General features: G+C 41.1%; 1 protein-coding gene across 15 annotated transcripts in view; it reads left to right on the top strand.

The window, feature by feature from the left end:
* Window positions 1-24,590, top strand: part of MYCBP2 (MYC binding protein 2) — a 291,950-nt gene extending 267,360 nt beyond the window's left edge. For all 15 annotated transcript variants that reach the window (XM_075852355.1, XM_075852367.1, XM_075852366.1 and 12 more), the window contains 11 exons: window positions 1,647-1,766; window positions 3,680-3,781; window positions 4,124-4,252; window positions 4,458-4,590; window positions 9,450-9,553; window positions 10,596-10,784; window positions 12,516-12,623; window positions 12,906-13,115; window positions 20,666-20,773; window positions 20,989-21,154; window positions 23,583-24,590. In XM_075852355.1, coding sequence (XP_075708470.1) covers window positions 1,647-1,766; window positions 3,680-3,781; window positions 4,124-4,252; window positions 4,458-4,590; window positions 9,450-9,553; window positions 10,596-10,784; window positions 12,516-12,623; window positions 12,906-13,115; window positions 20,666-20,773; window positions 20,989-21,154; window positions 23,583-23,698 — 1,485 coding nt within the window. In that variant the 3' untranslated portion in view covers window positions 23,699-24,590. The remainder of the gene's footprint in view (window positions 1-1,646; window positions 1,767-3,679; window positions 3,782-4,123; window positions 4,253-4,457; window positions 4,591-9,449; window positions 9,554-10,595; window positions 10,785-12,515; window positions 12,624-12,905; window positions 13,116-20,665; window positions 20,774-20,988; window positions 21,155-23,582) is intronic.
* Window positions 24,591-24,938: the final 348 nt, after the last annotated feature.

Here is a 24,938-nt window from a genome sequence, read left to right as displayed (position 1 = left end):
CAAAATGGAGTGATAGCCTTCTTTATTCAAAATCTATTTTACCTTGTACAAATCTCCCACTTTACCAGCACCAAAGCAACCCCAGACCATCACATTACCTCCACCATGCTTGACAGATGGCGTCAGGCACTCTTCCAGCATCTTTTCAGTTGTTCTGCGCCTCACAAATGTTCTTCTGTGTGATCCAAACGCCTCAAACTTCGATTAGTCTGTCCATAACACTTTTTTCCAATCTTCCTCTGTCCAATGTCTGTGTGCTTTTGCCCATATTCATCTTTTCCTTTTATTAGCCGGTCTCAGATATGGCTTTTTCTTTGCCACTCTGCCCTGAAGGCCAGCATCCCAGAGTCGCCTCTTCACTGTAGACGTTGACACTGGCGTTTTGCGGGCACTATTTAATGAAGCTGCCAGTTGAGGACCTGTGAGGCGTCTATTTCTCAAACTAGAGACTCTAATGTACTTGTCTTGTTGCTCAGTTGTGCCTCCCACTTCTCGTTCTACTCTGGTTAGAGCCTGTTTGTGCTGTCCTCTGAAGAGAGTAGTACACACCGTTGTAGGAAATCTTCAGTTTCTTGGCAATTTCTCGCATGGAATAGCCTTCATTTCTAAGAACAAGAATAGACTGTCGAGTTTCACATGAAGGCTCTCTTTTTCTAGCCATTGTGAGAGTTTAATCGAACCCACAAATGTAATGCTCCAGATTCTCAACTAGCTCAAAGGAAGGTCCGTTTTATAACTCCTCTAAACAGCAAAACTGTTTACAGCGGTGCTAACATACTTGCACAAGGGTTTTCAAGTGTTTTCTAATCATCCATTAGACTTCTAACACAGTTAGCAAACACAATGTACCATTAGAACACTGGAGTGATGGTTGCTGGAAATGGGCCTCTATACACCTATATAGATATTGCATTAAAAACTAGACGTTTGCAGCTAGAATAGTCATTTAGCACATTAAATTAATCAGAAATACACTCTATATATTGTTAATGTTCTCTTCATTGAAAAAAACGGTGCTTTTCTTGCAAAAATAAGGAAATTTCTAAGTGACCCTAAACTTTTGAACTGTAGTGTATACCATTGGTACTTATGGGTATTTGAAAGGATCCAACAGTTAGGCCGAACATTATTCATGTACACATGGGAATTTTACATAACTCCACATGAGCAACTTGTATAGTGTAAATTGGTGAAAGGCGCAATAATTATTTAAGGGTTATTTCCATTTCATAATGTGATGGCATGCTAAGGTATACCATCACTTTCTGATTGGTGGGGAACTGACTGCCGGGGCACCCACCAATCCTGAGAATGAAGGCCCGGAGGACTTCTTTAACGCTGCGTCCCCTTGAAAAATGCTAAAAAAAAGAGAGTATCTGGGGGTACAAGACCCTGGCTTTCACGATCGGTGTAGCCCCCATCTATCATACAGTGATTACCCACCCTGTGTATAAGTGATAAATGTCGATTCTGGGAATACCCCATTAAGTTTTGTTGCCACTTCTGTCGGATTCCATACAACATGTTTTTGGGACATTTTAAATATGTTTAGCGTGTGAAAATAAACTCCGCGCGATTCCTGTTGGCAGAAGAGAATCCTTTAAATGTTTTCAGTTGTTTGACTTTTCCTTAACATATGTTAACAGGGGCACCTTTCCGAGGCTTGGTCTCGTGTCACAAAAAATGCAATTGCAGAGACAATCATTGCACTGACAAAGATGGAGGAGGAGTATCGATCCCCAGTCAGATGTATCGCAACCACCAGGGTGAGCTTTCTGATCCTATGTCCTGACACACATTGCAGTTAGTGCATAGATCTAATGGTAGCTCTTAGGCTACATTCACACGAGCGTGACAGATTTACGCTCGTAAAAATTTTTACATCTGGTCCGTGTGTGTTGCGTTATTGCATCTGTGCTTTGCGAGTGGCATGTGTTTTTCACGCACTTGCAAAGCACATCATTTTTTTTTTTTTCCAATGGAATTGATGGGCAAATCACGCACAGCACACGGATGTGAATTCCTGCATGTGTGAATGGCCCCATTGGAATCAATAGGTCCGTGTGCTGTGTGGGATTTTCACGCACTGCACACGGACGAGTTTTACACTTGTCTGAATGAGCCCTCAGTGTATAGATCAGGACTTTTCTGTGCCTGCATTTATTGTATAGATCTGGGCATGATTGTGCCAGTATAGTCTGTATGAACCTAAACAAAGCAAAAATCCTGTTTTAACACCCATTCAAGTTTACCTCTTTGGACAAAAAAGTAAAATTTAAATCTTTTTCCATTCAATATAATTTAAAAATAAGTAGACCACTAAAGTATATTGCAGCTTCCGTCTTCTATACAGTCCACTTTGCTGTAATGCTCCTAATAAAACATACAGCGAGGCTGTGACCATACGGAGATTAGCGTGGGAGACCTGAGCTTTCAAGTTTCTACACAGCCTGTAGTCTGAACTCTGGGTGGATCCACTGCAGTATATTTAAAAGGAAGCCGATATATCGCAGAAGGCCTGCCTAATTTTTATTTTTTTCATTCAAATGGGGAGCACCGGTTACTGCTTATCAGCAGTGTGGAGACATTACGGTGAAAGATGGTGCCTAAGTTAATTAGCATTTGCACTAAAATTTATAAAAATGTCTTAATATTATAAATTCATAAATTTGTGATTGCCAAGTGTCACCCACTGGCAACCAGCTTCCACCGTATTGCTTACAGAAGCACACTGGCTTTGCGCACTACAGAAGCCCATGAGCAGCATCAATACACTCTTCCGACCTGCTGCTTTGCTAATTTATAGGGTATAGGAAATCATCTCAAAGGATCTCTAACAATGGGGGATCATAGAAAAGGCAGAAGAAAAGTCCAGCGACGTACGGTGAGTAAAAGGAAATCCTAGTTTCCACTTTATTTAGGCAGTCAATGACATGTAACACACGGGAGGAAGAACGCAATATAGGTGGTCATCCAAAGGCAGATAATATCAGCCATGACTAAGAATACTGTGTGTATTCGAAACGCGTAAGCTTCTATTATCTGCCTTTGGATGACCACCTATATTGCGTTCTTCCTCCCAAGTGTTACATGTCATTGACTGCCTAAATAAAGTGGAAACCAGGATTTCCTTTTATTCACCGTACGTCGCTGGACTTTTCTTCTGCCTTTTCTATGTTGTTTGCCGTGTGCCGTCACGGAGATCCGGGCGAGTTTTGAGGACGGAACGCTGAGTTGGTGAGCTGGAGGATCCCTCCTTCCCCCATTTTCCTATGTTGTTTCAAATGGGGGATCATGCAGGATAATGGATAACTGTATCTGAATGGTTATTATGCTTGACTTCGGTAAATGCTGATCTCTTATGTGCAGAAATTCAGAAGCACTGGCAACAGGACGCCCTGTTTTCTGGTTTGAACTTTAGTTTACTTGGGGTGTATAAAAGTGCTATTCCTAATATGAGCTTTTTTTATAATCTGCTAGGATTGATTCATTATAAGGAAAATCACTGCCTGCTTTTATATTATTTGGCAGTTCATAATAAAAGTGCTGTGCTACTGGAATTACAGGATTACTGAGCACACAATTACTGTATGTTACGAGAATTTAAAATGACGTTTTTAATTTATCTGTAATCGCTGTTTTCACAACTCTTGATAAAACTAATATTCTATCATTTTAGCTATGGCTGGCTGTAGCATCATTATGCGTACTTGATCAAGATCACGTGGACCGGTTATCTTCTGGAAGGTGGATGGGGAAAGACGGACAGCAAAAACAAATGGTAATCTGTCACATTCTCTAATTTTTTTTAACGGACTACTGGAAAACATTCTAGAAAACAAACAATTTGTTAACAGTATCTTTACAAAGTGATCAGAATTCATTTCTAGAATTTTTTTTGTAAGATTGCGGTTTCGAGTAAATGGCACTGAGCTGCAATCCCAGGCACATCCGCTACCAATGTGTATGGCACAGTGCCTGGTACCCTTCAATCAGCTGATCGGCGGGGGAGCCGGGTGTCTGGCCCCCACAAATCTGATATTTATGACTTATGCGAAGTATAGGCCATCAATAAATGTCTAGACAACACTTTTAATGTTTTGTATTGATTTTTTTCCTACAGCCAATGTGTGATAATCATGATGATGGTGAAACTGCGGCAATCATTTTGTGCAATGCTTGTGGAAATCTGTGCACAGACTGTGACCGGTTTCTTCACCTCCATCGACGAACAAAATCCCATCAAAGACAGGTAAAATCAGCCGCTGCTACTGAACAAAGCTGTGTTCAAGGCTAGGACTCTTTTCACATAGGGAAACATTGAAGTTTCAGTAATCTGCTGTTTTACCATTACTCAGGTGACACTGTAGCTTTAAGTTACTATTTCACCAAATGGTGTTCTAGTAGTAACTACAAACCTGGATATTATTAGCAGCAACTTGTAATATATTGTGCAGGTGTTCAAAGAGGAAGAAGAAGCAATCAAAGTTGATCTCCACGAGGGCTGTGGAAGAACCAAGTTGTTCTGGTTGATGGCTCTAGCAGACTCTAAAACTATGAAAGCAATGGTTGAATTCAGAGAGCAGACAGGTAAGTGCCTGGTTAAAATAACCGAGGGTTAATAAAGATTACGTCTTAATCTTTGTGATGAAACGTGTCCGAACCTTCAACGTCCTGCACTACGTAAACTGCTTTTTCTTTTGTCTTTTTATCAATGGCTATACATGGTATGGCCAGACAGCCCAGGGTCCGTTGAAGCACCCCAGGGCTGTCTGACCATATTTCCTGTTGTTAGGGCATACTTGGGTACATCCTAACAACTGCCTGTGTACAATCAGTACACAGGCTAAGGTCCTGCATATAGATATATGCCAGTGCATTAATGTTTAAAAATCAAAATGAAAAATCCCTTTATGGCAAGCCTATTTTAAGCCTTAGGCCTCATTCACACGGCAGGGTTTCCCGGCCGGGTGCCGGCCGTTCATAAATCGGCCGGCACCCGGCTGCATTAGGAATAATAGACCCCTAATGGGGCTATTCACACGACCGATTTTTTGACGGCCGGGAAAACCGCCCGTCAAAAAATAGGACATGCTCTATTTTCGCCCGGTTACCCGGCCGCCCGGCTCCCATAGAAGTCTATGGGGCCGGGTAATACCCGGCCATCACCGGGATGTGTCCCGAGTGACGGCCGGGTTTTCCGGCTCTTGCGCTCTATCTCCTCCTCCTCACAGCGCAGAGTGCATGTGAGGAGGAGGAGTTGATGCCATTCTGACGAATGGCATCGCTGTACACTGTGTGGCAGGGCCAGGGTGTACAGCAGGTGGAGGGAGCGCTGCGCTGGCTCCCTTCTGCTTGTTTTAAAAGCGCCCTGGCCCGGCGACACCTTTGATGGCGCCGCTAGCAGCTGCAGCAGCTGCTGCTACTACTGTAGCGACGCCACTATAGCAGAGCGGGGAGGTATCTCCCCGCTCTGCTATGTGCTAGCCGCACTTTAGCTCCTTGAAGGAGCGGAATCCCCGTGTGTTCGGGGATTCCGCTCCTGGACAGAGCGCTTGATGTCTCTGTCCATATCTGGGCAGTGACATCAGGGGAAACTCCTGAAGCGGAATCCCCGAACACATGGGGATTCCCCTTCAGGAGTTGCCGCTGATGTCACTGTCCGGATCTGCCCGGCCCGGCACGGATGCATAACTTTATCCAAACCGGCAGGGGCAGAATGGCCGATTTTACCGGCCGGCACTCGGGCTCGGACGCGACCCTGTCGTGTGAATCCCGCCTTAATGACCAAGCTATCTTTTATGTTTTTCCATCGTCGCATTCCAAGAGCTATAACTCTTTTATTTTTGCGTCGACATAGCTGTATAAGGTCTTGTTTTTTGCGGGCCAAGTTGTATTTTTTAATAGCACCATTTTGGGGTACATAGAATTAGTTGATTAACTTTTATTAACTTTTTTTGAGGGGAATAGAAAAAAAACTAATTATGCCACAATTTTTTGCTTCCTAAATCTACGCCGTTTACCGTGTGGTATAAGTTAGGGATGCACGGTGCATCGAAACTTCGATACTGTTTCGATATTTTGCATCCCTAAACGGTTCGATACCGCTATTTCCTGTATTTCGATACTGAGCTGCGCAGCCGCACAGCTCAGTATAGTAATACATGAATGTATGGGAGCGCGGCTGCGGCTGTGTAATTCAGCCACAGCCCCGCTCCTGAGTCCCTGATAACATGTGCGCACGGTCAGGATGATGCGATGTGGCCAGCGCTGTACTTATGAGCGGCGGCACTGAAGACCGAACATGGCGGGCGCGCTGCAAAACACCCCCATGTTCAGTGCCTGAAACGCCGCTCATTAGTGCAGCGCCGGCCGCACCACCTCATGCTGACCGCGCGCGCACTTCCTGTCAGGAGCGGGGCAATGGCTGTATTACACAGCCGCAGCCCCGCTCTATAACGGCGGAGATCAGTGAAGCCTCTCATCTCCGCCGCTATTCCCCTGAATGCTGCGATCACAGCTGACTGCAGCATTCAGGGGAAAGTGAGCAGGGGGGATGCCCCTGGATCGCGTCACAGGGAATTCCTGTGACGCGATCGAGGGCCATACCATATATGGGCAGACAGCTCAGGGTCTATTGACGGACCCCGGGGCTGTCTTACCATATTTCATGTTGTTAGGACATACCCAAGTATGCCCTAACAACTGCCTGTGTGCTATCTGTCCACAGGCTAATGTACTGGCATATATCTGATATATGTCAGTACATTAAAGTTTAAAAACGAAGTATTGTTAAAATTAAAAAAAAATACACCTTCACCTTTTTTACAATAAACATTAAAATAAGTCTCAATACATAAAATACACACATTCAGTAATGGCGCGCACAACAATTTTTCTGCATCATTTATGATGTGTACGCTGTAAAAAAATGAAATAAACGGCTTTCATTCACTTATTAATGTGAGGCACGAGGTGCGATGAATTTAACCCCCATGTTCCTCACATTAATAGTAATTAACCCCATCATGTACCTCGCACATTAACCCATTATGACTGAGAAACATGATGGGATTAATTACTATTAATGTGAGGCGCGTTCAAAATTCATCACACCTCGTGCCTCACATCAGAAAACGGAAGAATTTTTTTTTTTATTACTGTTGCCAAAAGTATCGAAATTGGTATCGAAATCGCAATACTAAACGAAGTATCGGTATCGAAGTCCAAATTCTGGTATCGTGACATCCCTAGTATAAGTAACACAATAACTTTATTTAGCGGGTTGTTACGATTGCAACGATACCAAATTTGTATAGATTTTGTATGTTTTACTATTTTTACACAGTAAAAACACTTTTTTTTTCATAATTATTTGTTTTTGTGTCTCCATATTTGAAGAGCCATAACTTTTTTTATTTTTCTGCCGATGCAGTTGTATGAGGGCTTTTTTATTCTTTGCGGGACGACTTGGAGTTTTTATTGGTACCGTTTTGGAGTAGATGCAACTTTTTTATCACTTTTTATCACATTTTTGTTAAGGCAGGATTCACAGAAAACAGCAATTTTTCTATTGTATTTTATTTTTTATGACGTTCACCGTGCGGGTTAAATGATGTAATAACTTTATAGTTGGGGTCGTTACGGATGCCGCGACACCAAGTATGTGTAACTTTTTTACTTTTATTTCTGTTTTTTTTTCATAATAAAGCATTTTGTAAGGTGAAAAAGTCGGTTTTTCATTATATTTTCACATTTTTTTTACTAACTTTTTTAAACTTTTTTTTTTACTTTAATATGCGATCCTCATCGCTTTTATAATACAATGCAATACTTTTGTATTACAGTGTATCCCTGCCTGTCCGTTTAAAACGGACAGGCATCTGCTAGGCCATGACTCTGGCATAGCCTAGCAGGCATTTAATACAGGCAGACCTGGGGGCCTTTATTAGGCCCCCGGCTGTCATAGGAGACACCGACACTCGGCGATCTTATCGCTATTGAGTGCCGTATCTGAGGGGTTAAACGGGTGAGATCGATACTGATATCGATCTCACCCGTTCGAGCAGGAATGCCCTCAGCTACCTCTGAGAGCAGGGAGATTTAACGGCTCCCTGCTCTGTTTATTTATTGTGATGCAGCGCTGTGAAAAGGCGTGTGCATCAGAATAAAGCCCATTAGTGGCCGCCGTGAAAAGGCATATTGGCGGACACTAACGGTTTAAATAAAATAAAAAATAGTAAAAAAAATACACAAATACATATTTTTAACAATAAATAAACTTTTCAAAATGTAAGTCCCAAAACATGAAATAATATACGCGTATTTGGTATCGCCACGTCCGTAAAAACCTGTACAATAAATGTATAACGTTATTTATGATCGGTGTATGGTGTAAAAAAATAAATAAAGAAAACTGCAGAGGAACTTTTTTTCTACGTTTTTGTTAAAATAAAAATTTAGAGAAATTAAACGATAACGTAAATGTACAAAAAATATGGTTCCTACATAAAGTACAACTCGTCCCGCAAAAAATAAAGTTTCATACAGCTACGTCCGACAAAAAATGATAAAGTTATAAGCTCCGGGATGCAAAGAGGGAAATATAAAAAAAATTGTTCGGTCCTCAAGGCCAAAATTGGCCGTGTCCTTAACCGGGTAATGAGAGTGGCCGTTTTTTTACTTTTCACCAAGTGGGCGATGTCTTTTCATTCTCCCGACACTCCGGTAAAGTTACTGTGGGAGTAAGTGACAGCACAGCGTGATCTCGTGAGATCACGCTGTGTTGTGAGTACAGCTGAACATGAATTAAGAGAAGTGTATGAGGCCGATTTGGTCAGCGTCATACACTTCTCTTTACTGCGCCCACTTGGTGAAAAGTAAAAAAAAAAAACACTTGGTCATTAAGAACAAATTTGCATAACTCTTAAAATGCTCATAAATGTATCAAAAATAAATGTTTTTAAAAAAAAACAAAACACCACATTACTTATCTACATTAAAGCGCCTATTAGATTAGGTAGAAGATGTAGCAGTTATAAACTGGTGACCAAGGCTCTTTAAGTTTTAAAACAAAAATATTCTCTAGGCATAAAACTAGCAAACATGTTAAAATGACTAGTGGGAATACTAAAGTAAATGGGGAATATATTAAGACTGACGTTTCAAATGCCAGTCATAAACTAACTTATGTTGGTGAAAAATGTGCCAAATATATGAAGAGGTGAATACCTCTTAATATATTTGGCGCGTCTGACTTTCCATAAAATTATGCTAAATCTGTCGTTCCAGTGAAAGGCCTGCCCTATGTGGCTAAACCCTGTTGCCCAAACACTGTGTCATACATGTTATCCAAAGACCCATGTACTACGCTGGTTACTTATGTTTTGTATGGACACTTCCTTGTTATGCTATAGACATATTTATAAAAGATGCTTTTTTTATTTTAGGAAAGCCCGCAAGCAGCAGCTCTGAAACATGCCGTTTTTGCGGCTCCAGAAATGGGACAGAGTTATCAGCTGTGGGCAGTGTATGCTCTGATGCAGACTGTCAGGTTGGTGAAAATATCCCATAGGGGTTCTTTTTAGAAACTGGTCTTAGGTGTTATTGTATGTTTGACATTGCGTGACTGCCATAACTTTTAAAATACCAAATTTTTCTGCACCAGTGGCCCTTTTTAAATAGACCACTTCTCATTCTGAGCCATCCTTTGGAATTTAATCAAGCGAGCCATGCTGGCTAAAATGAGAGGGAAGCCATGCTGGGGGCTGATATGAAGGGGGTCATCCTGGGGATTGATAAGAATAGTGGAGCCTTGCTTGGGGACTGAGAAGAATAGGGGAACTATGCTGGGGACTGAGAGTCGAGCCTTACTGGGGACTGAGGATAGAAAAGCCAATTACAGGTTATAGAGGCTTTGTCACCACATTATAAGCAGTGGTTTTTATTTCGAAAAACGATCAATTTGGACTAAGTTATGACCTATTTGAGATTTATGCTAATGACTTTCTTAATGGACAACTGGGCGTGTTTTTACTTTTTGACCAAGTGGGCGTTGTGGAGAGAAGTGTATGACGCTGATCACGCTTGCTGTCATTAAGTCCCACACAAACGTTACCGAAGTGTCTTTATTGTGAATAGACATCGCGTCCTGGCTGGTAGTGATGTCTATTCACTCTCAAGACAATTCAGTAACGTTAATGTGTGAGTAAGTGACAGCAAGCGTGATCTTGCGAGATCACGCTGTGTGTGAGTACATGAATGGAGAGAAGTGTATGACGCTGATTGGTCAGCGTCATACACTTCTATCCACAACGCCCACTTGGTCAAAATGTAAAAACCCGCACAGTTGTCTATTAAGAAAGTCATTAACATAAATCTCAAATAGGTCATAACTCCGTCAAAATTGATCGTTTTTCCAAATAAAAACCACTGCTGTTATCTACATTATAGCGCCGATCACATTATGTAAGCGACAGGGCACTTATAATCTGGTGACAGAGCCTCTTTGAGGATAGGGATAATCCTTTGTGCAATTTTGGGGTTATTGTCCCAAGGAAGTTTCACTGTAATAACAATAGTTTTTCTGTTTGTAGGAATATGCAAAGTCCGCTTGTAGCAAGACTCATCCATGTGGGCATCCTTGTGGGGGTGTGAAGAATGAGGACCGCTGCTTACCTTGTCTACACGGCTGTGATAAAAATGCAACAAATCTGAAACAAGACGCAGATGATATGTGCATGATCTGCTTTACAGAAGCACTTTCAGCAGCTCCTGCTATTCAGGTTCATTTTATATTTTGTTATTCTGTTCCAAAATACTGTAAATATACAGAACTGTTTTTGACATGTCTTTTATGTGAGTTTTTTTTTTTTTTTTTTTTTTATATTTTCACACATCCTTGCGGTTCCAAATCTTCCAATGACTACAGTCAACATATTGTCTGGAAGTAAATTCTATAACAATACTAAAGTGGTGATTGTGTTAAGCCGGCCATACTCACGCAATAGCAGTCGGCCAATAGATATTTCCACAATACCCCACCATGAACGTGCACACTTAGCTTGGCCAAGCATGCATGTTTATCCAATGGCGAGATGACTTCTTATCTCAGTCAGGAACAAAGGATCAGTCATGTTTAAAGGGAATGTGTTGCCAGCAAAACATGTTTTTTTTTTTTTTTAGTTAAACAATTAGTGTATAGGTGATTAAACATTGTTCTAATTTTTTTTTTTTTTCACGAGTCAGGAAATATTATAAATTGGATTCAATTGGATTCTAATTTATAATATTTCCCATTGCTGGTCACTAGATGGAGCCATTCCCAAAATTGCAGCATTGCATGTGGTAAAGCAACCACATTGCTTTATGCTGCAAAATTGGGTAAAAAGCCCTCGCTCTAGTGAGCTCTCAGCATCCCCCCCTCCTTTATCCTGTCTAGTGCCGGGATAAACGAGGGGATTGAACGGTCTAACCTCCTACACTGTGTGTCGTCATTTTTTGAGCTAACACACAGTGTAGTAGGTTTACATACAGTAGTAAACACACACAAACACGAACATACATAGAAATCTCTTACCTGCTCCTGCCGCCGCGGCTCCCTCCGGCCCGTCCGCTCCGTCTGCTGCCGCTGGTCCAAGTGCACAAGTCCGGAAGCCGCGACCGGAAGTAGTAATCTTACTGTCCGGCCGCAACTTCCGGTCCACAGGAAAATGGCGCCGGACGGCGCGCATTTCAAATTGGACTGTGTGGGAGCGGCGCATGCGCCGTTCCCACACAGACGGCGTACACAGAAGTGGATGGAACGGGCCCCGTTCGCAGTCCCTATGGGACTGGAGCTGCCGTATTCCATGTCTGTATGTGTCGTTAATCGACACATACAGAAATGGAAAAAAAAATGGCAGCCCCCATAGGGAAGAAAAAGTGTAAAAATAAGAAAAAGTAACACACAAACACACAAATTAATCCAAACGTTTTTAATAAAGCACTAACATCTTTAACATATTAAAAAAAAATTTGTGGTAACACTGTTCCTTTAAATAGAGTTTGCCATCAGGGTAAAGTATTTCAGTCTAAAAAAAATCAGTCCTTTTAAAAAGAAAAATATACACGTCAACAATATTTAATAGTGAAAAACGATACCTATACGTAGCCTATTTTTTTGAACTATAAGATGCAGATTTTCCAACAATGTATTATCAGGGTGATCCTGCATCATTGGAGTTGATAAGTATAAAAATATAATGGCTGTGGGTTTTACATTTTGGTGCTGGACTGAGCCATGGAACAGATCGGAAATGTAAAAACCAACATCCATTCTCTTGTTGGCAAGTACTCAATGGGTGGCAGTAGCCGCACCATTATTATTCGTCTAGTGCCTGCTCAGCAGTAAACATTCATAAAAACGAGTGCAAAGGAAATGTGGAGATCAGCTTACATTTTCTCAGAAAACTGTCCGGCTAATATGTTAATGTGTATAATGTCTGATATTTAACTGTGAAAGTGTTTTTTTATAGCTGGACTGCAGCCACGTGTTCCACTTGCAATGCTGTCGACGTGTCCTAGAAAATAGATGGCTGGGGCCACGGATAACCTTTGGTTTTATGTCCTGTCCTATCTGCAAGGTAATGGATTTGGATGGAATTATACAATGCCGTGTCACTTACAATTAATGTCCACACCAATTAAATAGATTCCATCAGTTTTTTCTTCAGATTATTATAACAGTGATATGACTGGTTGCTGTAGACCGTTCCTACACTATACATACTGTCCAGATTAACGTTATTTATACTTGCCATGTGACTAAAAATTGGCATCAGTCTTCTGATCAGCTTTTTATTATGTGCTCGCCTATACGATGTCCAAATGGAATGTAATTGGTCTCTCTTTCTATCTATTTGTAGAACAAAATAAATCATTCGGTGTTAAAAGATCTTCTAGACCCCATCAGAGACCTTTATGAAGATGTGAGAAGAAAGGCTTTGATGAGGCTGGAATATGAAGGACTACACAAAAGTGATGCAATCACTACACCAGGAGTACGATTTTATAATGACCCGGCCAGTTATGCCATGAACCGATATGCTTATTATGTCTGCTACAAGTGCAAAAAGGTAAATGTGTCTGCATACACATTCATAATCCGATCCACTGTTGTGCTTCTAGGACTATGCTCCACTAAAATGGGGAAGGCTTAGAACACTTGGAGTTCCTAACTAGTAAACTTGAAGCAGTTATTTTCTGATTAGAGACCTTTTTATTATTCTGTTTTTTGTACATGATTATGGGGGCGGCCATCTTGCCTGAGCTGCTGTTAAATGCATTTAGAGAGATGCTTTACAGCAGCCACATAAACCATAGGAAACAATCGTTTAACCCCTTAATGACCGGGCCTGTTTGGGCCTTAATGACCAAGCCAGATTTGTTAAATCTGTTATGTCTGACTTTATCAGAGAATAACTCAGCGAAAGTTTTGAATATCCAAGTAATTCTGACATTGTTTTTTCGTCACATGTTTTACTTTATTTTAGTGGTAAAAGTAGACTGATACGATTTACAGAAATTAATAAAAAAAATAGAAAAAATGAAGAAATTTTGTAAAAATTATCATTTTTCCCTATTTTTAACGGCAATATGTCACATATGTACATACATACAGTACAATTTTTTTTATTTAAATATATATTTCTATCTCTTTACTCTATTTTGGCAGCACTTTTGAAAAAAAAAAATTTTTTTTTTAGCAATTTAGAAGACTTACAAGTTTAGTAATAATTTTATACATTTTGAAGTACATTTGGTTTTCCTGCACCAAGCCAGGTTTTCAGAGGCTCATAGGTGTCAGAATGGTGGAAACCCGCACAAGTGACCCCATTTTGCAAACTACACCCCTTAAGGTATTTATTAAGGGGTGTTGTAAGTATTTTAACCCCACAGTTTTTTTGTAAGAATTCATGCAAAGCAGGCGTAAAAAAATATAATCTCACTTTTTTCATAAAAGTATAACTTTGAAGACCGATTTCTTTGTAAAGCGACCATGAGAATTAAGAAACACACCCCAAAATCTATCACCCTGTTTCTCCTGTTTTCAAAAATGCCCCCATTGTGACTCTAATGCATTGCCTGGACACACGGCAGGGCCCGAAAGGAAGGGAACACCCGGAGACTTTCAGGTCTCATATTTTACTTGAAAATGTTTTAGGCCCCACTGTATATTTGGAGAGGTTTTGAACTACCAGAACGATAGAAACTCCCCATAAACGACCCCATTTAGAAAACTAGACCCCCTTAAGGTATTTATCTAGGGGTGTAGTGAGTATTTTGACCCCACAGTTTTTTGCTAAATTTAATACATAGCAGGTGAAAAAAAATTAAACTTCACTTTTTTTCATAAAAGTATCACTTTGAAAACCGATTTCTTTGTAAAGCAAACATGAAAATGAAGAAACACACCCCAAAATCTATCACCCCGTTTCTCCTGTTTTCAAAAATACTCTCATTGTTGCCCCAATCTGCTTATTAGACGTGTGGCTGGGCCAAAAAGAGAGTGAGCACCCTATGGCTTTCAGGGCACAATTGAATAAATTCTAGGCCCCATATCATGCATTTAGAGGCATTGAGCTGCCTGAACAAAAAAAAAAAAACCCGCAGAAATGACCCCATTTGAAAAACTAAACCCCTAAAGGTATTCATCTAGTGGTGTAGTGGGCATGCGGACCAAAAATTTTTTAAAGGAGGAAATAATGGGTATCATTTCAGACACTATGGGTATATAATGTTTTCTTCAAACTCTTATTACGTTTCCACATGAAATAGAGGAGACGTGGTAGAAGGTTATTTTGTTAGAAATATGCCACATTAATAAATTTGTGCGCCATACAGAAGAGAAGTGAAGCCGTGTATTCATAATGGATACATGTTGCTATAGACGTATTTGCCTGTACTTATGACTATGTCTTGCTGAAGAAGCAGTTGGTGCCATTATGATGTCATTGTGGACAGAATTCTGTCCTAATATAAAATCAGTCAGAGAGGAAAAAATAAACTGTACTGGAGTGACGGGCAATATCTTCAAACAAATGGAGGAAAATGTATCCAACTATGTTGCAAACTCGAGTCTGTTCACTAGATAGAAGAACACCTGCAGGGCTGTCAAGACAAGGTTTTTTTTTTTTCAGTGACAGGTTGTACAACGTCTCTTTAGCTCCATCAATCCTTATGAGGGACGAATGTGCCAAGTGACCCGGTACACCATAACAGGCCCCTGCCCGGCAAGGTAGGAACCGCTATGTGCACAAAACAACCAATCACCTACAGAATATATAAAGGGACAGTGTCCAAAACCATCTATAGGAACAGTAAAGGATCACTAATCCCCAAAATGATGTCAGTATTTCCAGAAGAACCGTAACAAAGCCCATGGTGTATTGATAAGGAACAGCTCGATTATTAGAGATCCTCCAAAAAAAATATATCATGCCCGTATCACGGTACAGAATTAGGAATTTAACCGCTGTATGTGGCAGGACATAGTCATAAGAAAAAGGAAATACATCCCCAATTTATTCTTGTAACCATTGCTAAAATGCACGACTTCCACTAATTCAGGGGCGGCACGGGCCGCAGGTGTTGGATTTATCTACTAATAAATGCAATGCCCAAATTTATTTTTTATTTCAAGAACACTTGTGGGGTCCATGTTCTGGATAGACAGATGTGGGCTCCTGCACAATAAACTGTATTCATTTGTGAGTGATCAAGTCCAGGATTTAATTGTCCAAGAATTGTATAAAAAAAATCATAAAGGGGAAATTTAGTTTTACAGTCTGAAATAAACCTCCCCATGAGAATCCCTCCGTCCCTTGGAAAGCCCAGAAACGAAACAAAAAAATATGCATAAATGAAATTGACTCCCTAAAAAGAATCCCCCCCCACCCCACCCTTTTTGGTTTTCCCTAAATTATAGATAAAATTAATAATTAGAAACGGTGTGGTAGGTCTCAAAACAGGGGTAGTTGCACAGGCCTGGATTTGAAGGGCACATGAGGCAGTAAAACCGGGAATCGCTCCTCCTTCCGTGTTTACTGCACACCCGGCATCTCTTTTGGGGGTATCTTTGGTTCACAGAGGCAGGGACGGGGTGAAGGAAGTGGCGCTCAGTGAGCCTTTTGACATCCTCTGACTCAAAGGAGTCTCTAGGTGCGGGGGAGTCAAACAGGAGGTGCTCTATAATTTTCTCCTGATACTGGAGGAAACTGAGCATTCCCTGGGTCTTGTAGAGCACATAGCTGTTGTAAGTGGCCATTTGGATAAGGTAGATCGCTACCTTTTTATACCAGGCCCTAGTTTTGCGCTTGACCAGGTACGGTTGTAGGACCTGGTCAGATAGATCGACTCCCCCCATGAACTTGTTATAGTCCACCACGCAGACCGGTTTCCTCTTATCAGAGGTAGCACCCCTCTCTCTTACTGCCACTGTGGTGTCCTCGTGCACGGTGGAGAGCATGTACACGTCCTTTTTGTCACTCCATTTGACAGATCAACTGGTCACTTGCACCCCTTACTAGTCGCCTGGACACCAGTCGTTGAGGGAAGCCGACTCTATTTTTTCGTACCATCCCACAGGCCCCTGTATTCGCAGCATGGAGGGACTTATACAGGGGGACACTGGTGTAGTAATTGTCGGTGTACACATGGTACCCTTTTTGTAGGAATGGCACCATGAGTTCCCAGACAATTTTCCCACTAATGCCAATATCCTCTGGGCATCCTGGGGGATTAAGGTGGCGGTCCCTGCCCTCATAAATGAAAAAGCCACAGGTGTAGCCCGTTGTGCTCTCGCACACCTTATAGAGTTTCACTCCGTATCGGGCTTTTTTGAAGGGGATGTATTGTCGAAACGATAGACGGCCCTTGAAGGACATAAGGGACTCATCTACCGCTAGTTTTTGGCCTGGGGTGTATAAATTGAAAAATGAGTCACTTAGGAGGGAGATTAGGGGTCTCAGTTTGTTGAGGCGATCATAGGCTGGGTCACTTCTTGGGGGGATTTGTGTATTGTCAGAAAAATGCATGAAACGCATTAGAGTCTCATAGCGCGTTCGGGCCATAACGGCTGCAAATACAGGCGTGCTATGGATAGCGCTGGTAGCCCAATAGGAGCGGATAGAGGTTTTTTTTTACTATCCCCATGTTTAGGGTAATTCCCCCAAAAAATTTTATTTCAGAAACTGTTGTGGGGATCCATCCTCTGGCATAGCAAAACCTGGGATTTTGGGTGCCAATTTGCTTGGCGTATATATTCGTCTGCTGGACGATTAGTTCCAGGACCTGATCGCCTATAAACAAATGAAAAAAATTATAGGGACTAAAATTTGAGACATCTGCGTTGATGCCTGGAGTCGCTGTAAATGGCAAAACTTGGGGGGAGAAAGCAATTGCAGGATCCCAAATTGCGGAAGGGACTGCAGTACTAGGCCCGTCTCCTGACGCTTCACCGCTGACCGCTGCGTCCACCACCATAGGGCTGGGGGGTCCAGTGGCAGAAGCAGAACTTGTGTCGCTTTCTGAGCCAAGTTCTGCTTCTGACGCAGTGTCCGTATCACTGCCGGAACCGCTAGAGCACAGTATGGCGTATGCCTGCTCTGCAGAGAACATTCTGCGGTTCATGTTCACCACACTAATTGTTTTTTTTGTTTTTTTTTTAGAATACAAACAAAAAAACGGGGGTGATTACGTGTAATCTGGGGTGATTACGTGTAATCTGGGGTGATTACGTGTAATCTGGGGTGATTACGTGTAATCTGGGGTGATTACTGGTAATCTGGGGTGATTACGGGTAATCTGGGGTGATTACGGGTAATCTGGGGTAATTACGGGTAATCTGGGGTGATTACGGGTAATGTGGGGTGATTACGGGTAATCGGGTAAATTACGGACAATATTCGGATAATATCGGAACACTGGCGAATAAGTATGTGGTGTATTTTACAGTATAATACAGCACAAGATTTGTATAGTATCTCTCTCTCTCCTCTCACAGATCAACTACAGTGAGAGGAGGGAGGGAAAGAGCACAAATCTTGTGCTGTATTTTGAAAATATGGGACTATGGTCACTGTGATAGGTATATCACAGTGACCATCTGATCAGGGACCAATTATAACGGTCCCTGATCAGTTTCTATTTACAGGCAGAATAGCTGCCTTTCAACTGACAGCGCATGCGTGCGCCATTTTTTTTTCATTTTCCCGGCGATTGGGTGGAGGGGGAGGGCACGATCGGAGGCCTAACAAGTAGTTTTTTTATCTCCTCTCACCAAACATTCATGGTGAGAGGAGATAAAAAGTTAGATTTCAATGCTGCATTAATTGTAACGGCGATCGCCGGTTTGGGGACCGCAAACAACGGTCCCCAGACTGTGCTCCAAGCCCTCAGCTACCTCTGGTAGCTGAGGGCAGGGAGCTATCACTCTGCACGGCGCCGCAATCTTAATTAGATTGTGTGCGCATGCGCGGGCGCCATTTTTTTTCTCTTCCCGGCAGCTGCGGGAGGAGAAGAGAAGGGGGGCACGATCGCGGGCATCGGAGGCCCTTCAGGTTAGTTTTTTATCTCCTCTCACCAAACATTCATGGTGAGAGGAGATAAAAATGTCGATTTTCCACCGCTGCGTTAATTGTAACGGCGGTCGCCGGTTTGGGGACCGCAAACAACGGTCCCCAGAGTGTGCTCCAAGCCCTCAGCTACCAGAGGTAGCTGAGAGCAGGGAGCTATCTCTTTTCACGGCGCCGCAATTTTATTCTGATGCAGTGCTGTGAAAAGGCCTATGCATCAGAATAAAGCCCGTTAGTGGCCGCCGTGAAAAGGCGTATTGGCGGTCACTAACGGGTTAAAGCTGACCAATTGATTTCTATGGGAGAGTGTTTTAGGCATTCTCTGTGATCTGTTCAGAGGTCATTGTGCAGGAAGGGATTATCAGTGGATCCGGTGTTATCTATATATATATATATGTGTTAACTTTCATTATAATCCTACCTGTTCCGATAATGAGATGACTGCTGAGAAGTGATCTCTACAGACCAGGAAGCACCAGCCTATTCTGCGGCTCAGTGGCCTATAGAGAGTACTGCAAGATTTCAGGATTATTTTTAAAATATAGATAATGACATGAAAAATGTAAAAAAAATAAAAAAAAATACCAAGAATCCTTTTAAGCCCCTCCCACCGCAGCCATTTTTCAGATTTTCACTTTCGTTTTTTCCTCCCCACCTTCCAAAAGCCGTAACTTTTTTTATTTTGATTGTCACAACACCATTTATTGTACAGTATAATGTAGTGGGAAACAGGAAAATAAATATTTATGGTGTGGAATAGGGAAAAAACTGATTCTTAAATTTTTGGGGTAGTTTTGTTTTTACAGTATTCCCCGTGCACTAAAAACTGTATGTTAACTTTATTCTGCGGGTCAATACAATTACAGCGATACCAAATTTCTATAGTGTTTTTTTTAGGTTTTACTATTTTTACAAGGAAAAAACTGATTGTTTAAAAATAATTTGAGTTTTGTCGCCACATTCTGAGAGCCATAACTTTTTAATTTTTCTGTCGATTTTAGCAGTATAAGGGCTTATTTTTTGCGGGGACGAACTGTAGTTTATTTTGCTACCATTTTGGGGTACATGAGACTTTTTAATCATCTCCACAAAAAATGAAATATAAAGTGAAGTGTCCACACAACGGCAATTCTGAAGTTTTTTTTTATTTTTTACGGCATTCATCGTGTGGACTAAATAATATATTGTAATAGTTCCGACTTTTATGGACTCGTCGATACCAGTTATGTAATTTTTTTACATTGCTCTTATGGGAAAAAAGTTTTTTTTTTTTTAATTTTTCTATTTATTAAAAAAAACTTTTCTTTTTTTTACTTGTCCCCCTAGGGGACTTGAACCAGCTATCGTTGGATCGCTCGCACAATATTTTGCAATACTAATGTATTGCAGTATATCGTGATTCTGACAGTCTCCTATGAAGGGCTTCATAGGAGTACAAAGATGGCAGACCTGGGGGTCTTAATCTGGCCTCCAGGCTGCCATGCCAACCAACGGCACCCCCCTATCTCACCGCAGAGGTTCCAGTGGCACATTACAGGAGGTCACCACCCTGTTTTTAGTAATTTAAATGCTGTGGCCGCTATTGATTGCAGCATTTAATAGGTTAAACAGCCAACAAGCTCGTCCTATGGAGCAGGCTCAGCCGGTGAGCCCAGTCCATACTGCCCCACCCGACGTGCGCCTTATATATACGGTGGATGTCGGGAAGGTGTTAAAGTTTTGGTGTTAAACATATTTTTTAACAATTAGTCATTTTCTGATGGCACATTTCTTTTAAATTACAAAGGAAAATGATTATGGGTTTTTTCCTCAAATTTCTGCCCATATTCTGGTAAATAAAATTAAGAAGATTAAGAAAAACAACAATATTTGGGCAGAGTACAAAATAAAAATGATTTTACATTATTTTGACCTGAACATTTAGGTACCGCTGACCTTTGTAGCTAGGGGGTAAATGTATTGCAGGCTAAATATAACTGGATTAGAAATACTATTTTTGAACTTATTTTGTTAATGCATAACAAAATTATTATAATTTTTTTTTCTCTAAGGCATATTTTGGTGGGGAAGCACGGTGTGATGCGGAGGCTGGTCAAGGGGATGACTACGATCCAAGAGAGCTCATATGTGGAGCTTGTTCAGATGTGTCAAGGGCTCAGGTATGATTCTTTCTAAGGCGAGCAAACATTCTGTCATGTCGCTTCAATCTAATGTGCGGTTGGTGTCTAATATCTTGGCTTAAGAGTCCTGACATGATGGTAGATTCTATTCTATAAATGTAATGGCTTCCCCTTCTTTTCAGATCATTATGATAAATCTGTGGAGAGTGAGAAATGCATTTGACAATTTTGCTTTTGTATTTCCCTTGTGACAGATGTGTCCGAAACACGGTACAGATTTCCTAGAATACAAGTGTCGATACTGCTGTTCAGTGGCTGTATTTTTCTGTTTTGGAACAACACATTTTTGTAATGCTTGCCATGATGACTTCCAGCGAATGACCAGTATACTTAAAGAGGAACTTCCACATTGTCCTGCAGGTGGGTGGGATAGCAGATGTAATTGTGATGTCACATTTAGCAGGGTCTCCGCATATACAGTGTTATTTTCTCTTTAACCACTTGCCGACACAGGACGAGAATACTCGTCCTGAGCAGCGGGTACTTCGCGCATTAGAATGAGCATTGTCGTCCTGTGACATCAGTGTCCGCACGGAATCAGAAGCGGGGCAACGTCTGTAATACACAGCCGCAGCCCCGCTCTGATGGAGAGAAGAGAAACCTCTTCTCTCCGCCTTTAACCCCTTGAATGCCGTGATCAAAGCTGATCGCGGCATTCAAAGTAAATAAGAGGATGGGGAACTGCCCTTCGGTCGTGTCACAGAAAGTCCCTGTGACGCGGTCAAAGCCCATAACTTGTATGGCCAGTCAGCCCAGGATCCATTGAAGGACCCCCAGGGCTGTCTGACCATAATTCTTGAAGTAATTGCATACTGAGGTATGCCCTAACAACTGCCTGTGTACAATCAGTACACAGGCTAATGTACTGGCATATAGATATATGCCAGTACATTGCAGTTAAAAAAAAAAAAAAAAAATATATCAAATCCCTCTATGGGATTAAAGAAAAAAGTTAATTAATTTTTTTTTTATGTTAAATAAAAAGAAAAAGTATAAAAATGACACACATACAAATTATAATTTTTTTTTTTTTTTACAATAAATAAATTTTTTAAAATATAAGTTCCAAAATTTGAAATAATATAGACATATTTGGTATCGCCATGACTGTAACAACCTGTACAGCAAATGTCTAACAATATTTATGATCAGTGTATGGTGTAAAAAAAATATAATAAAACTGCAGCAGAACTGCTTTTTTTTTTCTGCATTTTCGCCAAAATAAAAATTTAACGATAATGTATTTGTACCAAAAAATGGTTCCTACATTAGGTACAACTCGTCCCGCAAAAAATAAAGTCTTATGCAACTACATCGTACAAAAAAGAAAAAAGTTATGCGCATCAGGATGCAAAGAGGGAAATCTTCAAAAAATTGTTGTCCTCAAGGCCAAAATTGTCTGTGTCCTTAAGGGGTTAAATAGGGTTAATGCACTAGTGAGAGCACGGGTGACAGTCTCAGCTTAAAGAGGCTCTGTCACCACATTATAAGTGCCCTATATTGTACATGAGGTGATCGGCGCTGTAATGTAGATACAGCAGTGTTTTTTTATTTAGAAAAACTATCATTTTTGATGGAGTTATGACCTATTTTAGCTTTATGCTAATGACTTTCTCAATGGACAACTGGGCGTGTTTTACTTTTTGACCAAGTGGGCGTTGTGGAGAGGAGTGTATGACGCTGACCAATCAGCGTCATACACTTCTCTCCATTCATTTACACAGCACATAGCGATATAGCTACATCGCTATGTGCAGCTACATAAACACACTATAACATTACTGCAGTGTCCTGACAATGAATATACATTACCTCCAGCCAGGGCGTCATGTCTATTCACAATCCTGACACTTCTCTGCACTTCTCTGTGATTTACAGCACAGCAGGCGTAGTCTCGCGAGATTACGCTGTAAGATGTCATTTACAGCGAGATCTCGCTGTGCTGAAAATCACAGAGAAGTGGTCAGGATTCTGAATACACATCACGCGCCGATCACATCATGTACAATATAGGCCACTTGTAATGTGGTGACAGAGCCTCTTTAAGTTCGTTTTATCTTTCCTGTTCAACTGCAATTCTGCCTTGTGCGCTGAGAAGGACGGCTTTGCTCAGGACGGCTTTGCTCAGGACGGCTTTGCTCAGGACGGCTTTGCTCAGGACGGCTTTGCTCAGGACGGCTTTGCTCAGGACGGCTTTGCTCAGGACGGCTTTGCTCAGGACGGCTTTGCTCAGGACGGCTTTGCTCAGAACATACTTCAGCCCCATTGAAAAGACTGTTGGGCAGAGTATCCCTAGCCACCATGCTATTAGACATGACTAGTGTTCAGTTTAAAGCTGTATCAGCATTGTACTGACAGCAGAAAGGGGGAGTGACAGTTTGGCGACAGTGAAACTAAATCGCACTCAATCTAAGGCCATTTCAGATAACAGTAATATGGCTTCATGTGGGAGGTTTATATTTCGTGCCAATAATTGGATCCGCTCTTCCTTAAAACAAAGCAGGGGAAACTTTCCCAATTTTTTTTTTCCCCCTGCTTTTGTCCTGACTCGATCCATTCCTTTTTATTATACAGCTCCCACGCCTGTCTTAAAGCGGTCTTGGTCTCTATTCACCAAACCTAAATGATATTTTGGCTTTTCCAAGAGCCTTTCTCAAGCCTGTCACTGCTTCTTATGCCTCTATGAAATTGACCTCTAATAATACATATAATAAGAGTGAGTCCTTTTAATGCCCCAACCAAGTTGTAATTTTAGCTTTAACATTTTTTGTCTTTTTTGTCTTTATAGGTCCAAAAGGCAAACAGCTTGAAGGGACCGAGTGCCCTCTTCATGTGGTCCACCCACCCACTGGAGAAGAGTTTGCCTTGGGCTGCGGAGTGTGCAGAAATGCCCACACTTTTTAAATGAGCCCATACTTTTCCACTTTATATTTTTTTGTTATCCTTGCTTTGTGAATTTTGAGACGGACTACAGCAGTCCGCCACGCCAGGCAGGTTCTGGACGACAGCATCCGGTCAGGATGGGACCACTTAAGAGTCTACGAACAAGGTTAAACAGGAAGGAGGCACCAGATAGAGCGGGTGTATTCACAATTCATACTCTTCATACCAAAACTCAATGTTTTGTTTTTCTTAAACTGATACCTACTTGTGAGGTGCTTGCATGTGGTCATTACATAAAGCACCACTGACAGGCACCAGATGTATATAAAATGCTTGGATACACAGCATATAAAAAGGCTCTTCATATCAAGGATATATAAATATATGTATACAGTATATGTATGATCAGAAGAAAAGTTACAGTAATGAGCACTGACTTTCCAATAGCCCTGTATACGTATACCTGCATCTCGTGGGGGAAAAAAAAGAGGCGTATATATGTTTATCTTCTAGACTGTTAATACAACTCTCTCTGGTTACTGGAGAGCTCTGCAATGTGCTCAGCAGAGAAGAAAGACATTGCGTTTGGAGGGCACGTAAACATAAGGTATAAAACTTGTAACAATTGCTGTACATAGTACATAAAGATATCAATGTTTGTCCCGTATAAGACTTACTACATTACAAAGGCAGTTTCATTTAACTTTCTGGGTTATGTTTGAGCCTGAAATTTTAATGAAGTGCAATACTGAGTGTGCCTCATATCTTTGCAGATGTAAACTTTATGGAATGTACATGTCAATAAAAGCCACTGTACATTTTTATACAGTGACAGTCTGGTGAATGTTTAGGATCTTATTTAAGAGGAATGGCTTTTAAAAAGAAAAATAAAGACTTAAATCATATTTGTGAAGTTTTTCTGAATTTGGTTTATTTTTTTAATGCCGAATACATTTTTATTTGTCATTGATTTAAAGGTGTGGCCATCCATAGTTAACATTGTTCAACTTCATTGTAAAGCTAATTGACTCCACAGCCTCTTCTACAAAGACAAGTTATCCTCAATAATATTACAAGCAATTTTTTGTAACTTTGATAAGTGGAGCGAGGCATTTTCTTTAATAAGATATATTACAGAATCCATTCTTAAAGGGTATGTAAACCTTTTGAAAGACCATTTTTTTTAATAAAAAGGTGTATCAGCATTTTGTGTAACTTTGTGAATACTTTTTATAAAATTATTCCTTTTTTTTGTATTTTT

This window comes from Rhinoderma darwinii, chromosome 2 (assembly GCF_050947455.1).
Source record: "Rhinoderma darwinii isolate aRhiDar2 chromosome 2, aRhiDar2.hap1, whole genome shotgun sequence".
Classification (NCBI taxonomy): Eukaryota; Metazoa; Chordata; class Amphibia; order Anura; family Rhinodermatidae; genus Rhinoderma; species Rhinoderma darwinii.
Note: the sequence above shows the minus strand (reverse complement) of the source record. Positions and strands in the feature narration are given on the sequence as shown.